This window comes from Anomaloglossus baeobatrachus, chromosome 4 (genome assembly GCF_048569485.1).
Source record: "Anomaloglossus baeobatrachus isolate aAnoBae1 chromosome 4, aAnoBae1.hap1, whole genome shotgun sequence".
Taxonomy (NCBI): domain Eukaryota; kingdom Metazoa; phylum Chordata; class Amphibia; order Anura; family Aromobatidae; genus Anomaloglossus; species Anomaloglossus baeobatrachus.
The window spans coordinates 250,576,866-250,594,515 of record NC_134356.1 but is presented as its reverse complement, the minus strand read 5'-3'; the positions used below and the strand labels follow the sequence as shown (position 1 = coordinate 250,594,515).

General features: G+C 42.9%; 1 protein-coding gene across 1 annotated transcript in view; it reads right to left on the bottom strand.

Moving 5' to 3' along the window:
* The window catches only part of NTS (neurotensin), a 77,934-nt gene extending 61,479 nt beyond the window's left edge, over positions 1 to 16,455 (bottom strand). The window contains exons 1-2 of the mRNA XM_075342428.1: positions 16,252 to 16,455; positions 12,732 to 12,793 (exon numbers count right to left, since the gene is read on the bottom strand). Coding sequence (XP_075198543.1) covers positions 12,732 to 12,793; positions 16,252 to 16,321 — 132 coding nt within the window. The 5' untranslated portion in view covers positions 16,322 to 16,455. The remainder of the gene's footprint in view (positions 1 to 12,731; positions 12,794 to 16,251) is intronic.
* Positions 16,456 to 17,650: the final 1,195 nt, after the last annotated feature.

Here is a 17,650-nt window from a genome sequence, read left to right as displayed (position 1 = left end):
ACTCAGGGCACTGTGTGTGTAGGTATGGGACAAGCGGGCGAGAAGTCAGTGCAGGAACACTGGGACGACAAGGGAAGGAACACTAGAAGGGTGCACTGGTCTTGACCTCCGAACCACCTGCTATCGACTGGAGCCCATCACAGTAGAACCCAGCACTCCAAAGGCGGTCACTTACTAGTCGTGTTACCTTGAAAACTGCTACAGTGAGTAAAAACCTTGAGACTGCATCCCTGTGTCGCTCTGTTATTCGACTGCGCCTCCAGCCCTGCATCCCCGGCCTTCACCTGCTACTACTTCCCTCTGCTCTGGGGCTCAGCTTTGCTTGTGGACTGTGGAGAGCTATACCAACCCAGCTGCATCACCATCTGCCCCAGAGGTACCATCTCGCAGCGCCAGCACCTATGTTGCCGATTACCACAGGTGGCGTCACAAATAACTACCCCCATTATCCCCTTTTTACTGACACCGCTGGAGTCACGAAATCGGGCCTTGCGGCCACCACAGCATACCAGGTGGCTTACACCCTCAAACTCTTTTACCAGCAGTGCCACCCACCGAATTTTTCAGAATAAACATTTTGCCAACTGTCGTACGGTGGGTGTTGTCTATATGTGTACGTGCCTGTGTCCCCTGGACTATGTTGGTAAAGTGAAACGCCAATTGAGGGTCCGGATTGGTGAGCATCTCGAGGACATTAGGCACAAATGCGATACACCACTTGCACGCCACATAAACTAGGTTCATGGAGGAAGTTTCGATTCTCTTACTTTTAGAACCATTGAGACTGTCCCTCAGTCTGTAAGACAAGGGGACTGGAATAAAAAGATCCTCCAATGTGAAACCAAGTGGATATATATTCTTATGTCACTGTCCCCTTTAGGGATAAATGAGTGTTTAAGCTTTACTAGCTTTATCTAGTCTCCATGGCCCTTCTGTTTTTTCCAGCCTACCGTTTAGACTTTTGGTCACGGTTCTAGTATATTTTGGTTTTGGTTATCTATTGACTTCTTTATTTATTAAAAATTATTTTTCACAAGCATTTACTTGGTGCCCTCCCTCCCCCACCTTCCATTTCATGCTCGATCTGATTCATTCTAGTAACCATACATACTCCATAGGCGTGATACTTGCTATATGCTTTACATAGTGATATGGACTGCTACTTTAGTATCTGGCATCTGCCCCTCTCTCTTATAGTCTGATTAAGGGTGTTTGAATATCTGGCTGAACGTTTCTCATGCTCGGCACTATTAAGATCTTTGTATACTCTATGGAAGTTTTTTGCCCTTTATTTGGAATAATGATCTCTAACCGCTGATCCTTATTCTTGGGTGCACCCTGGAGCACATTTGCGCTCCACTCACTGAACATCTGTGGAGCGCATTTGCATTCCATATGAGAATGGTGTGACTACTTCCGATTTCGCCCTCCAGTCTCCCCCTCTTGATGACATAACATCCGGTGTGCGGTCTGGGGTGCATTTGCATTCCATACCTTGAGCGATGTGACTGTTTTCCGCTCGCCCCCTTTTACCCTTCTGTCCGCATGATACAACATCAGGTGCGCGGGCTGGAACGCATCTGCATTCCACACTGACTCTGAACATGGTATGTCATAGAACTTCTGGGTAACCGTAATGTTCGGGGGGTTTTAATGCTTATTACATCTTCCCAGACCAATCATTAATGTATCGTTTATGAATGTTTGTCTCTTTGGGAGAAATGGATAGAAGTTTATGAATTTTGGACGATGGAACTGCACTTCCAGTTCTCGGTTTCTGAGAATGCTTGGTATTTATAAGGTGGATACATTATGGGGCGTTTCAGGTATCCTTTTCTGCACATCTGCTTGGGGAGATTTCTGGATCGGTGGCTTGCTCCCTGTTTGTCCCCTGATGATTCCCTGGTACCTATGGGATGAAACGAGTCGGGGCGTCTTTTTAGGACAACATTCCAGATAAGTTTATTTGGCTCACCCTCGATTGGGATGGAAAGTCTCTGTACTTTATAAATGGTGTTTGTATGTGCTGTGCAGGGCCTATTAAGGACATGCAGGGTTTCCCGACGGAGAATTGGAGCGCCATAACCCTAGGGCATCATACCCTGCATTGCTAGGTAGGGAGAGGCTGATTAAGCTGATTCAGGGCCAGTCTGTGTGCTTCATCTACCCTCCTAGCATTTGTTACTTCAATTTCGGCACATTTTTCTATTTATGTCTGTTTGTGAAACTGGTCTCGGGCCTTTTTAGAAATAATATTAAAAGTTATATTTTAATTGGGATTTATTCTCTACTGTTTTTGAAACCTATTTTCCCCTACTTGTCTATAGGCTGCGGCCTCGTTATATACTACTCCCATCTGCCCTGGTACTCAGCTCTGCCTGTGGACTGTGGAGAGCTATACCGGCCCAGTTGCGTCACCATCTGCCCCAGAAGCCCCATCTCGCAGCAGCGGCACCTATCTTGACGCATACCACAGGTGGCATCACAAATAAGTACCCCATCATCCCCTTTTTACTGACACCGCTGTGGTCATGAAATCGGGCCTTGTGGCCACCGCAGCATCCCAGGAACAGAACCACGGCCCGGTAATGAGTAACTTCATGGCCCCGGTGTGGGCGTGTCACTTGCAGTGTTTGAAAGGTTTACACTGGGGGTGACAAGAGCATGATTGGATGTAGTGTGAACCAAGCTAAAAAATTCGAAAAACCTAACTCACCAGCCCCCAGAAGGGATCTGTTTATGGCTAGCTGCATGTGGGTAGAGACCCAAACAGCACAATTAGTGACTTCATAGGGGTTCAGGTCAACTTTGGGTCCCAATCCAAACATTATCTAAAGTCTGTCTGAACCTGCCGAACCGAACTTTCACAGGTTCGCTCATATCTAATCTGCAACCTTTTGCCCCATTACAAATAAAGATATTTAAAAATTTTAAAAATACACATATATGGTATTGCCCCTTTCTAAAAAGTCCCATCTATAATATAAAATATAAAAAAAAATATAAAAATAATTATCATGATCAGTAAGCACTGTAAACAAGTAAAATTCAAGAATGACAGAATTAAGTTTTTTGGTCGCTTCAATACTACAAAAATGCTGTAACAAGGGATTTAAACATTATATCTATTCCAAATTGGTATCAAAATGTCATGTCACCCAGGAAAAATAAGCCGTCGATGGAGAATTAAAAATGTTATTGGTCTTGGAAAATGGGGCTACAACCACCCTTAATTTTTTTTTTAAATTGTCTGTTTTTTTTGCAACTAAAATAATAAAAAAAACTGGACATATTTGGTATCTTCATCACACTGATAAGAAAACCAATGTACACTTTAAAACAATTTCCCAAAAAACATGTCTGAATTCAGTTTTTTCATAATTTCTGCACATTTGGAAATGTTTTCCCATTTTACAGTACGCTTTGTGGTAAAATGAATAATATAATTCAAAAGTACATCTTGTTTCACAAAAAACAAGCCCTCATATGGCTATTTGGACAGAACATTAAAAAAGTAATGACTCTGGGAAGAAGGGGAGGAAAAAACAAAAACACAAATGCGAAAATTCGCTGCATCATGAAGGGCTTAAAAAAAGTGTTGGTACAATTTAAATGAAGTCTTTCAACATATAGTCAGCACTTTATAAAGGGCTTTGTCTACATAAAAGTTGTACCTTTTACTAAAGGTGTTTGTTCATTTTCAAGAAATTGTTTATTTGAACCTCCTAACCGTTGATTTAGGGACTCTGGGTGGTAGGAGGTCTCCACCTGTCTAAGGTTGCTTTGACACATCCAGTTTTTGCTGAGCGGCACAATACGGCGCTTTGCAGAAAAAACGCAAACGGTTTTTTTTTGCCGCCGGTTGCGTTTTTTCCGCATAGACTTGCATTAGCGCCGTATTGTGCCGCATGGCCTTGCGTTGAGTCCTTTTTTTGCCGGATGCGGCATATTTAGCCCATGCGGCGGCCGGATAGAACGTTGCCTGACATGTTTTTTTGTGCGGCGAAAAAACCACATCGCGCTGGATCTGGCGCAATGCAGCGCGGTTTACAATGCAAGCTTTTGGACGCCGGATGCGGCGTCCTGCAGCAAAAACCACATCCGACGGCCGGATGCGTTTTATTGCACTGCACATGCTCAGTATCAAGCCACATCCGTCAAGAAATGGACGGGTCGCATGGAAAAGCTTATGCAATGGATCCGGTTTATTTGCCACATCCGTTGCATAGGTTTTTGAGCCGGATTGAGCCGCACTGCAAAAAACGGATGTGTGATAGCAGCCTTACAGGTATTTTCTCCCCTCATTGATTGATATTGCTAGTTTCATAGAAGAAGCTCTGTTTCCTGTCTTGCAAATGGTTTGATCATGATATTACCAGTGCATGGGCAAGATGGGAACCAGACGGATCCTTGGAGAATGTTCTAGGCATGCACAAGCGCTCTGCCTATCTGTACATGGGGACAGTGCTTGCTCATGTGAAACCTGAGTAGTCAATTAATGAAGAAGGAGATGAAATTAGTTGGAAAATGACCAGGTGGGAACGTAGATCGGATTGCTCAGCCATATAAAGGGCCCATTGGGAACTTAATTAGTATAGTCGAACATCAAGCAGTTTCTTGGAAAAAAAAAGCCAACTATTCTTAGGGCAATGTCCTCTACAGAAACACTACAAGAATATTGCAAAACATTAACTGAAATGCGCTTGTCTAGACTGCATGCTAAGAGCACTTACACAAATCAATATTCTCTACAACAGGACAATGGTAGACTAAATATTATGGCTTATGTCTCATGATATACATCAAAGATGTCAAGAGAACAGTTTTACAGGATTAATAAGAAGCATTTCAGAAATTATTTTTGCTGCTGAAGTATGTGTTATATTGTTTTGTATTAGCCATTATATGCAAAACTGTAATACACACATCACAGCTGCTAAAGAACCTCTTTTTAAAGAGAAAATGACATGTCAATTAATCAATGGATGACTTCAGAAAATGAAATTTATGCAGAAGTTCTATGCAATAGACTACTTCTGCTGGAAGGAATGAAGAGTGCTCCACTAGGTAAAACAGAATGTGATAATAATACAAATATTCGCGAATATTCGATGCGCAATGTAAGTCTATGGGAAACCCGAATAACAACTATTCGGAACTATACGGGCTTCCCATAGACTTACATTGTGCATTAAATAGTCGAATAGCGGCGAGATATTCGGAAAATATTCGCAAAGCCGAATAATCTAAGTATTCGATTATCCCTATTTGTTTTGACTCGTATCTCATTCTTCTAATTCTAATTAGATGTAATCCATTCAGTTCCAGTCATTACACAATGCAATCTTGCATTTCAAGTGTCAAGTGGCAAAGCTCTAGTATACATAGCTGATAGGTTGTTGAAGAAGTAGCATTAACATTTAAGGCCCCGTCTGTTACGGGGGGCTGTCTGATAATAACCGAAAGGAGTATCAGACAGTCAGGGTCCACCGTGCAAAGACTTTGCTGCAGACTATGGCAGAGTGCAATACCTCTGTTAACTCACAGAAGGATATAATAAGTAAGTAAAGCAATTCCTCCCTTACTTGGAGGGTGTGTGGAATGATCTCTGTTAATAATCACAGAGACAAAGGCAATGTGTGCGAAATGGCACCTACCTAGGTCCGCTCTTCTAGTGGTGCAAAAGAGACGAACAGCAGCGTAAGCCGCACAAAGCTCCTACCTGCGTTCGCTCCACTAGTGTGCGAGGACACGAACCACTAAATATGGCACCTGCCTAGGTCCGCTCTTCTAGTGGTGCAAAAGAGACGAACAGCAGCGTAAGCCGCACAAAGCTCCTACCTCTGTTCGCTCCCCTAGTGTGCGAGGATACGAACAACTGCCAGACGCAGTATAAGGAACGTTACCCTAGCGGCAACGTCCACCTACGAGTAGAATCACAAGGCCCAGCCAGACCATGTGCCTCAGGCACCTGCCTATGTCCGCTCCCCTAAGAGGTAAGGATACGGACAGCAGCCGAAGCTGTAAGGTATAAGAACGCTACCCTGCCGGTAGCGCTCACCTAGCATAGACAGAGGAATGCCTAGAGGAACGCGCACAGAGCGTCTACTCATATGCATGAACCAAGAGGACTGAGCACCATGCGGCGTGTGTCAGGGTCTTATATAGACTCTGTGCCCCATCCAAGATGGAGGACACCAGAGCCAATCCGCTGCCAGAACGACAGGAGTGACGTCATGCTGGCCTATCACCGAGCAAGACGTCACAAGCACATGACCAGCGACCAATCGGCATAGAAGGTGTCAGAGACATGTGACCTCGTGTCAGCGATGATGTCACCCGCACATGTGCAATGGCTCCAAGATTGGACTTAGTCTCCGGCGCTCGCACATGTGCAGTAGCAAGAAATCTGGACTTAGTCTCCAGCGCTCGCACATGTGCAGTAGCAAGAAATCTGGACTTAGTCTCCAGCGCTCGCACATGTGCAGTAGCAAGAAATCTGGACATAGTCTCCAGTGCTCGCAGCAACCGTAACAGTACCTCCCCCTCAAGGGCCCCCCTCCCGGCGACGCAGGTAATCGGCAACTAAGTCGGGAGCATGGACAGCCTCCTCAGGCTCCCAAGAGCGATGTTCCGGGCCATAGCCCTCCCAATCTATCAAGAAGAACCTGCGCCCTCTAACCATCTTAGAACCTACTATGGCTCGTACCTCATAGCTAGAGCGAGAGGAATCAGAGGCAGGAGAGTGCACTTCACGAGCGTGAGGTAAAATAGCCGGCTTTAGCAGTGAGACATGGAATTTGTCATGAATCCTAAGATGGACAGGTAACTTCAATTGATAGACTACAGGATTTACCTGTCGAAGAACCTCATAAGGACCCAGGAAGCGAGGAGCAAATTTGACAGAGCTCACTCTAAGTCTCACGTGTTTTGCAGAGAGCCACACAAAGTCCCCTGGAGAAAAGACAGGAGCCGGGCGACGAAACCGATCGGACACCGTCTTCATACGGTCCTTAGCTGCTTGGATCGACTCTTGAGTCCGATCCCAAACCTCTCTGGCATTAGTTGCCCAGTCGGCCACAAGAGGAGGAGGTGCAGCAGCGGGAAATGGTACCGGTACCCTAGGGTGTTGCCCATTATTGAGTACGAACGGTGTCTGCCCAGTGGCCTCAGCCAGCGAATTGTTAAGGGCAAATTCTGCCCAGGGTAGGAGGGAGGACCAGTTATCGTGGTTCTCAGCAACAAAGTGTCGAAGGTATATAATCATAGATTGATTGGTACGTTCAACCAAACCATTAGTCTCCGGATGGTATGCCGAAGAGAGATTCAACTCAATTTGCAGAAGGCTACAAAGATCTCGCCAGAAACGGGAAGTAAATTGCGGGCCTCTATCACAAATGATACGATCTGGCATCCCGTGAAGCCTAAAGACATGCTTGAGGAATAGTTTGGCTAGTACCCTGGAAGATGGGATTCTCGATAACGGTACGAGATGAACCATCCGGGAGAAATGGTCCGTAATGACCCACACAAATCTATGTCCCTGTGAACATGGAAGATCACCCACAAAGTCCATGCCTACCACCTCCCATGGTCTATCTGGCACTGGTAAAGGATGCAAGAGCCCAGCCGGTCTCTGCCGTAATGGACGGTTGCGAGCACACGAGTAGCAGGAACCGACATATCTCTTGACGTGGCTGGCTAAGTGTGGCCACCAATACCACCTCTCCAGTAACTCTCGTGTCCGCCTAATACCAAAATGCCCACCCACCTTTGAGGTGTGGGCCCATGACAGTATATCATTCTGTCGATCAGGCGGAACAAAGGTCTTGCCCGGTGGGATTTGGTCTAACGTCACAGGGGAGAGCGTATGAAAAACCCTGGAGGGAAGGATAAGACGAGGTTCGTCAATCTCTTCCTGGGTAGAAAGCATAGAGCGAGACAGGGCGTCTGCCTTGTTATTCTTACTCCCAGACAGATAGTTGATGGAGAAGTGAAAGCGGGAGAAAAACAAGGACCAGCGGGCTTGGCGAGGATTCAGACGCTGAGCGGTTTGTAAGTACGTCAGATTCTTATGGTCTGTATAGACCTGGAAAGGATGTTTCGCTCCTTCCAGCAAGTGACGCCACTCCTCCAAGGCTAATCTCAAGGCGAGCAGTTCCCTATCCCCAATGGTATAGTTTCTCTCTGCTGGTGAAAAGGTTTTAGCAAAGAAGAAACACAGCCTTTTTCTACCTGCACCGTTCTTTTGATACAAGACCGCACCAGCACCCACTGAAGAGGCATCAACCTCTAAGAGGAAGGGCTTACTCTCATCGGGTCTTTGAAGAACGGGAGCAGTTGAAAAGTGTCTTTTTACTGCCTCAAAAGCCTGAGATGTCTCAGTAGACCAGGCTTTGGGATTAGCACCTTTCTTAGTCAAGGCCACCAAAGGGGCCACCAAAGTAGAAAAATGGGGTATGAACTGCCTGTAATAATTTATGAATCCTAAGAAGCGTTGCACCGCCTTCAAGGAATGAGGTTCGGACCATTGCAGGACAGCAGAGAGCTTCGCAGGATCCATAGCCAGACCCTCTTGTGAGATAATGTAACCCAAAAAAGGCAATGAGGATTGCTCGAATACACATTTCTCGAGTTTAGCAAACAATGAGTGCTCCCTTAAACGGGAAAGGACACGAACGACATCCTGACGATGAGTCTCCAGATCAGGAGAAAAAATCAGGATGTCGTCCAGATACACCACTACTGAGGATAACAGTAAATCCCTGAACACATCGTTTACGAAGTCCTGAAATACTGCGGGTGCATTACATAACCCAAAAGGCATGACGAGGTATTCATAGTGACCGTCTCGGGTGTTAAAAGCGGTCTTCCATTCGTCACCCTTTCGAATTCGTACCAAGTTATACGCACCCCGCAGATCCAACTTCGTAAAAACTTGAGCTCCTCTCAGTCTGTCAAAGAGCTCCGAAATTAAAGGTAATGGGTATTTGTTCTTTATTGTGATTGCGTTGAGACCCCGGTAATCTATGCAGGGACGCAAATCACCCTCTTTCTTCCGAACAAAGAAAAACCCAGCTCCCGCGGGAGAGACAGACTTACGAATGAACCCCTTCTCTAAACTCTCTCTTATATAGGTCGACATGGTCTCCGACTCAGGTATCGACAGGGGGTAAACCCTGCCTTTAGGTGGAACCGAACCTGGGATAAGGTCTATGGCACAGTCATACGGCCTATGGGGTGGAAGAACCTCAGCACCCTGTTTGGAGAACACGTCAGCGAAATCCAAATAGGGTGTAGGTATGGGAGAGAGATCAGTTGATGCAACCGCAACGACCTTAGGTGGTAAGGGAAGACATCGGGACTGACATTTCGAACCCCAACTAATAATGCTGTCAGACTCCCAGTCAATGTGAGGAGCATGAGTCCGAAGCCATGGAAGACCCAGAAGGACGTCGTCTATACCCTCAGGCAAAACAAGAAAAGAAATCTCCTCTATGTGACCCTGAGACAGGGAAAGGCGCAAGGGAACTGTCCTCAATGTAATGGAGTCAGACAACATAGTTCCATTAACAACACGGACAGGAATAGGCGCCTCTAACATGATAGAGGGAATATTGTGTCCCTTTACAAATCCTGAGGACACAAAAATCCCGTCAGCTCCGGAATCCACAAAAGCCATAATAGGCCATGTATTCTCAGATAACGAGAGCTGACCTGGGATACAACACTTAGAGGGTGCAGAAGACGTCTCTAGTAACCCCCCTCTAATGGTTACTAGGCCAGGGAGTTTCCCTGACGACTAGGACACTTGTTGGCATAGTGCCCAGCCTGACGACATACGTAACATATAGGAGGACCAGACTTGCGTAGTCTGGAGAACGTATGACCTAACTCCATAGGAGTGGGAGATGTTTCAGATGCTGAGGAAGATGGTAGTGGACCCTCAACAACTGGAATAGCCCGATGCTTAGGGCGTGAGGAAGAGACCTCGAGTCTACGTTCCTTATGGCGTACATCGATTCTCGTTGCTACTGTGATCAAGTCCTCCAGAGAAGCAGGGACCTCACGAGTAGCAAGAGCATCCTTGACATAGCCTGCCAACCCTCTCCAGAAGATAGGAATCAACACCTTCTCTGGCCAATCTAGTTCTGCCACCAGAGTTCTAAAAGCAATGGCATAAGAACTAGTGGATAACGAACCCTGAGATAGATCTAACAGTCTCAGGGCCGCATCATGGGTAACCTGCGGACCCATGAATACCGCCTTAAGAGCATCAAGAAAGTCTTGATGTCTCAGAGTAACCACATCAGAGCGCTCCCATAGGGGAGTCGCCCATTCTAAGGCTTTGTCCTGAAGTAAGGAGATGATAAAGCCTACTCTGGACCTCTCCGTAGAGAAGCGAGAAGAGTTGACCTCTAGGTGTATCTGACACTGACTAATGAAACCACGACATGATCTGGCATCGCCAGAATATCTGTTTGGCAGAGCAAGTCGAGGATCATGTGCAGATGTCACCATGGTCTGAGGTTTATCCTCTATACTCTTGAGCCGTGACTCAAGTACTTGTATGTAACGGTGTAACTGCTGATATTCTGCCATAACTGCCAGACCCTTGGCTCAGTCCTAATGTTACGGGGGGGGCTGTCTGATAATAACCGAAAGGAGTATCAGACAGTCAGGGTCCACCGTGCAAAGACTTTGCTGCAGACTATGGCAGAGTGCAATACCTCTGTTAACTCACAGAAGGATATAATAAGTAAGTAAAGCAATTCCTCCCTTACTTGGAGGGTGTGTGGAATGATCTCTGTTAATAATCACAGAGAGAAAGGCAATGTGTGCGAAATGGCACCTACCTAGGTCCGCTCTTCTAGTGGTGCAAAAGAGACGAACAGCAGCGTAAGCCGCACAAAGCTCCTACCTGCGTTCGCTCCACTAGTGTGCGAGGACACGAACCACTAAATATGGCACCTGCCTAGGTCCGCTCTTCTAGTGGTGCAAAAGAGACGAACAGCAGCGTAAGCCGCACAAAGCTCCTACCTCTGTTTGCTCCCCTAGTGTGCGAGGATACGAACAACTGCCAGACGCAGTATAAGGAACGTTACCCTAGCGGCAACGTCCACCTACGAGTAGAATCACAAGGCCCAGCCAGACCATGTGCCTCAGGCACCTGCCTATGTCCGCTCCCCTAAGAGGTAAGGATACGGACAGCAGCCGAAGCTGTAAGGTATAAGAACGCTACCCTGCCGGTAGCGCTCACCTAGCATAGACAGAGGAATGCCTAGAGGAACGCACACAGAGCGTCTACTCATATGCATGAACCAAGAGGACTGAGCACCATGCGGCGTGTGTCAGGGTCTTATATAGACTCTGTGCCCCATCCAAGATGGAGGACACCAGAGCCAATCCGCTGCCAGAACGACAGGAGTGACGTCATGCTGGCCTATCACCGAGCAAGACGTCACAAGCACATGACCAGCGACCAATCGGCATAGAAGGTGTCAGAGACATGTGACCTCGTGTCAGCGATGATGTCACCCGCACATGTGCAATGGCTCCAAGATTGGACTTAGTCTCCGGCGCTCGCACATGTGCAGTAGCAAGAAATCTGGACTTATTCTCCAGCGCTCGCACATGTGCAGTAGCAAGAAATCTGGACATAGTCTCCAGTGCTCGCAGCAACCGTAACACCGTCACACACAGAGATAAATCTTTGGCAGATCTGTAGTTGCAGTGAAATCATGGACATATTGTTCCATTTGTACACAGCCACAAACCTGGCACGGATTGTCCACAATTTCACTGCAACCACAGATCTACCACAGATCTACCACAGATCTACCACAGATCTACCACAGATCTACCACAGATCTACCACAGATCTACCACAGATCTGCCACAGATCTACCACAGATCTGCCACAGATCTACCACAGATCTGCCACAGATCTGCCACAGATCTGCCACAGATCTGCCACAGATTTATCTCTGTGTGTGACAGGGCCTTTAGAGTCATATACAGTCTATATTATGAAAAATTAAAAGGTATGACGGGCTCATGAATAAACTTATGAGGGGGGTGTTTATTATGTGATACCTTTTTATAAGAGCAAAAAGTTATTCTATTATCAAAGTATACAATGTAAAATAAATCTGTATGTTAAAACATTAACACTAGAACTACTGGACTCGTGACACCTATATAGAAATACATGGTGCAAAGTAGTCAAAATGACTACCTCAGTAGTTCTAGTGTTAAACAAATCACCAAAGATGAAGATGTAAAGAACCTTGACAACTCTGCTGTCTTTTCCTAAGATATAGAGTTATCGCAATGGATAACTGAGACAGCTTTAAGCAAAAAAAAAAAATAAAAGTCATGTTAAAGTTTAGCTCTGCTAAATCTACGTATGGATGGATTTATTACTGGCTAAATTGAAGAAAATATTCCCAGCATGTTCTTAATGCACTCTGTGGTCTCGTAATAGGGATGGTTGGTAGATAGTGGTAAAGTAGTTACTAGAAGTGCATTTACCTAGATTAAAGGAAGGCTTCTTCTCATGACTAATAGAGAAAACACAAGTGATGGCTTCTTACACACCAAGGATTTATTTCCAAGGTTTTGTTCCCATAGAGTTGGTAATCCTACGATTTGATACAAGCTATATGTCTACAATTCAGAAAATGGTGTCATTCACTTCAACAGGACTTGGAAAATAAGGCGATACACACCTTTGATGAGTACATATTGCTGAGTACATCTGCTTCTAAGGCTTTCATCTCCTCTTCAGAATCTAAGAGAAAAGAAAGAAAGAGATATAAAATGGAGCTTTAGTTATTTGAGTGGTGCTATTTTAGACTGCTGAGGGATCTTCCACCCAAGTGGAGATATCACAATCTGGAATCTCTATAAAATAAAAAGCCAAACTTGCTGTCTTGGCAGTTTTGATGTTTTTGTGTGCTCTTAATATTGTATATTGAAAAATCAAGCATAATAGACGTAGCTAATAATTTGTTGGTCTGTAAGTTGTGCACAAAATTCCATGCAATTACATTACATTTCACTTTTCTGCCTGAACAGGAACAAGAAAGCCAAGGTATTTCATTCCTATGAGTATGTGGCTGGGTAATCAATCATGAATAGCTGATACAAAAGTGCTAAATATATTACACTAAAGAATAAACGAGGTTTCTATAATGTGTGTGATGAATACAGTTCACAAGTCAACTTCTGTTATCACTGTAGGGTAATGTCCATGAAAAAGATTTCAACCGGTCCACTATATGAGTTGCATGATAAATTCCATGTGATAATGTTATCAAATCTTAATATCATAATAATTTGAAGAAAAGGGCTATAAGTATTACAAGTGTTTATCTGATTTCTGTGTCTGTCATAAGAATTCACAGAAAAGAATCTTGTCAACATCCCAATATCTGAAAAGCTAATGAAATACATACAACATATTGCATATCGAGCAAAACTGCTTCCGAGATACTGTCGCTAATTATAAGAGCTTACAAACATATTGAGATAGTGCTTTTGTACAAACTATATATATATATATATGTCAATTTATGAAAAATCCAAGCAACACATATGTTCAGATGTCTGTGTGATTGTACATGTGTTTTGTGTGTGCTTACGTGTATGTTTGTATGCCTATGTGTGTTTGTATGCTTATGTGTGTATTTGTGTGCTTATGCATGTGTATTCCTTTGTATAAATTTGTGTGTTTACCTGTGTGTTTGTGTGCTTATCTGTATGTTTGTGTATCTATGTGTATGTTTGTGTGCGTAAGTTTATGTTTGTGTGCCTATGTGTATTTTATTTTCTTTTGTGTGTTTTTGTGCTTGTGTGTATGTTTGTATGCTTATGTGTATAATTCTATGGTTATCTATATGTTTGTGTATCTATGTGTATGTTTGTATGCTTATGTGTGTGTGTTTGTATGCCTATGTGTGTCTGCCTACGTGTATGTTTGGGTGTATATCTGTATGTTTGTGTTCTTATGTGTATGTGTCTCTATCTGTACGTTTGTGTATCTATGTGTATGTTTGTGTGCCTATGTGTATGTTTCTGTACCTATGTGTGTTTGTGTGCTTAAGTGTATGCTTGTGTACCTACGTGTATGTTTGTGTGTCTATGTGTGTTTGTGTGCCCACATGTATGGTTTTGTGCATATGTTTATGTGCCTAAGTGTATCTGGTGTGTATGTGTATATTTGTGTGCCTAACTGTGTGTTTGTGTGCCTATGGGTGTTTGTGTGCCTATGTGTATGTTTGTGTGCCTATGTGTGTTTGTGTGCTTACATGTACTGTGTGTTTTTGTGTCTTCGTGTATGTTTGTGTGCCTAAGTGTATGTTTGTGTTTCTAAGTGTATATTTGTGTGCCTACGTGTAATGCTTGTGTGCCTACGTGCATGCTTATGTGCTTATGTGTATGTTTGTGTACCTATGTACATGTTTGTGTGCCCAAGTGTATGTTTGTTTGCCTACTTGTATGTTTGTGTGCCTACGTGTATGTTTCTGTGCCTACGTGTATGTTTGTGTGCCTATGTGTATGTTTGGTAATGGTATGTTATAGTGTAGCCACTTCTCATCAATCAAAAACTATTATTTCTTTAATGCCTTTTATAAGTTGTCCACAGTTATGTCTGGAATACTGCTACAATATCATTGTACATCTATACCCATTGAAGAGCCCAAATGCTTCTTCTCTTCAGCACCTTTAATAAGTTTGCACTTTGCTTCCATTCTTTTTGGAAGGAGCATTACATAGGAAAGGTCAGAATATATACAGCTTTGAAAGCACGTATGCTTCTTTTATTCAGCCGAATGCTCCTAGAAACCAAATTCACACTACACAACTTAATATAGATCTATCAAACAATGTGCCTGACTGGCTTCATAAATAGGCATGAAGCTTTCTATGTAGACCGAGCTGGCAATATTAACCATCTTTCTGCCAAATGAGTAAAATTCTTGCTGGCAACAATAATGTAAAAACTGTGTCAAGCGTTTGGCAGGCAGAGTCTTAAAAAGTGCAGTGAGGCTCAAGTGCCGCGGTTTAATCACGTCAACATCTTAATGTGTGTGCAGATAAAATGGATTTAGCTATTTAGATCAATATATAACTTATTCAACTTATTTGTAGACGTAAAACTACAAACATCTGTCTCTGCTATTCTCATGTGGACTATATTGATTATTGTGCTGTAAAGCATTATGTAAAGAATTTTACGCTGGGAAGATAAATTGAGTGTGTTCTGCGTTTTTTTTTATAGTCATATGAGAATCGCAGACTATTACTACTAAATGACCAGCTCTGTTACTGCAGAACAGCTATGATGCGAAAGGAATGAGCGTTCATCCTTTATTGTTATGCTTTATGAGTATCTCATTACTTCAGAAATATTGCAATCTCTTGATAGAAAATAGCCTACTTTCCGTAATGACACTTCAAGGTCAGCAGCACAAACTCTGTAATTGCATGGCTAATTGGGCTCCTTTTAAAAGACTGATCGATATTCGATGTCCCCAGCAAAATGATCAATTCTGACTTCCAATAATATAACTTAGATTATTTACCGAACCTCATTCATTAGTCACTAGTTGCTACAATCATAACAATAGTCTACTAACGGAAGTGATACATCAAAATATTTTATTTTACTAACAGCCAATATTAATTTACTATGCCAAAATTGTTGTGCTCAAAGCAATGTCAGTAATTTAAACACAAATGTTCTGATTGATATAGCAAATCAGCATTTTCTATTTCAGACCATGGCAAAATATATGCCAGAAACTTTGACTCTGCCAAAGATCCGTCTTGGCAGCAAAGTTTGGAAAAGTGATTTGCATATGTGATCAAAAATACTATATATATATATATATATATATATATATATATATATATATATATACATTCATATATATATATATATACTAACAATACTTGTATTATGTAGAAAACACAATATAAGAGTTAGGCTGAAGGGTACAAAAAAAGCAATAAAAAAAGTCCAAACTCCTTTATGCAGTCATCAAGAGCAGCAAGATCATTTTGTGTTCTCTGCGCTTGTAATTTTTCAGAATGCAAAGATACAAAATCTTCTAGACATAATGTAGAGAAAAAAAAAATCCTGTTTTCTGCTTTCATAGAAACAGGCATAAGAACAGTATTATAAATGTGCTAATATTTCATATCAACATAGTCAAAAGCAGGAGCAGCAAAGCAGTACATTACCTGTGCACATCCCACAGCAGCTGAAAGCAAGGAGCATCAGACACACCATCTGAATTCTTAGTCCAGTCATCACTGATTTAGTTTAGGAACTTAAGTCCATTCAATAACAGAAACGTAAGTGATGCTCTCAAGTCTTCTCCCTCTTCTGTGCTGACTAGACAGCTCTGAGTCTCTGTGCCATAGTGGGAATGCTGGACCCTCCCCAACTATATAAGCAGTGAGATGATGTCACAAGTCCACAGGAGAACATTTTGAAGACATCCCCAACCCTCCTCCTTTTCCAGCTCTTGCTGCTTCATATATCATCCTCTAATTGCAGATATCATGACGCACATTGATGATAGTAGAGTTTTCTCATTGTGGACGTAACTCGATGACGTTCTGGGATTTCTCATTGAGGGCACAAGTCATGTTCTTTTGGGTTTTATATACGAGGCACGATTTATGACACATTGATTTTGTTCTTTGTCACCTTATCAATAAGAAAAGACTTCATCATATGTGACCTATATAAAGAATTCTCTTTTGCTGATGACAGTTCAGACGTACCCATAATGAAATGAAGTTGGTGGCATTCATTGAGGCTGCGCTCTCTTACAATCTGCTAAAAGACAATCTTCAGATAACACCTGCTCTCAGTCTTGATTGATGGAAGACAACACAGTATAGATGATAGGCAATAAAAATTCAGCTATTATGACTATCTAATAAGCAATATTTTACTTACAGTAAGTGAACAAACTTTTACTTTAAGGGGTATTCCTATTTCAAACAAAATCTTGTTATATCTATAAGATATGCCATATTTGTCAGATAGGTGCTGTACGTTTCCTTGGCTGGTTCTGTAACTTCTATATGATTGGGACTGAGATATTTGAATGGATAGATGCAATATACAAAGAAGTCCTACTCCATTAGTTAGAGCATTGATGGTCATCTCTTACTGTGATGCACTTTGCCATAGTGGGATCCATCTACGACAGCTCATAATTAAAGGGAATCGATTGTCAGAATATGACCTTTTTACCTTTTTTTAAAATATTTTTTAATGGAACTTTTTTTCCATATTACGATCATTTAACAAAGTACAACAAATAACTAAATTAGTAATCTTACAATTTTAACACTGGCCACTGGGGGTCTTTTTAGTCTCATACTCAATATCTTTTTAGAAGGCGTTTTCAGAAAAATTCCATATTATCAGAGTCAGGACTACAATGATACCATATACACAGCTGATAAAACAGGATCCACTAATCACAATAGGCTATGTCACTGCTGACCCTGTCCTCTGCCTTTACAATGAACGAGGCATACCTTCATTAGAAACTTCAATACAAAAGAAAGAGTCAGGATCTGACTATTGGGGCTACGTACATGTGTTATTTCTTTCAACAAT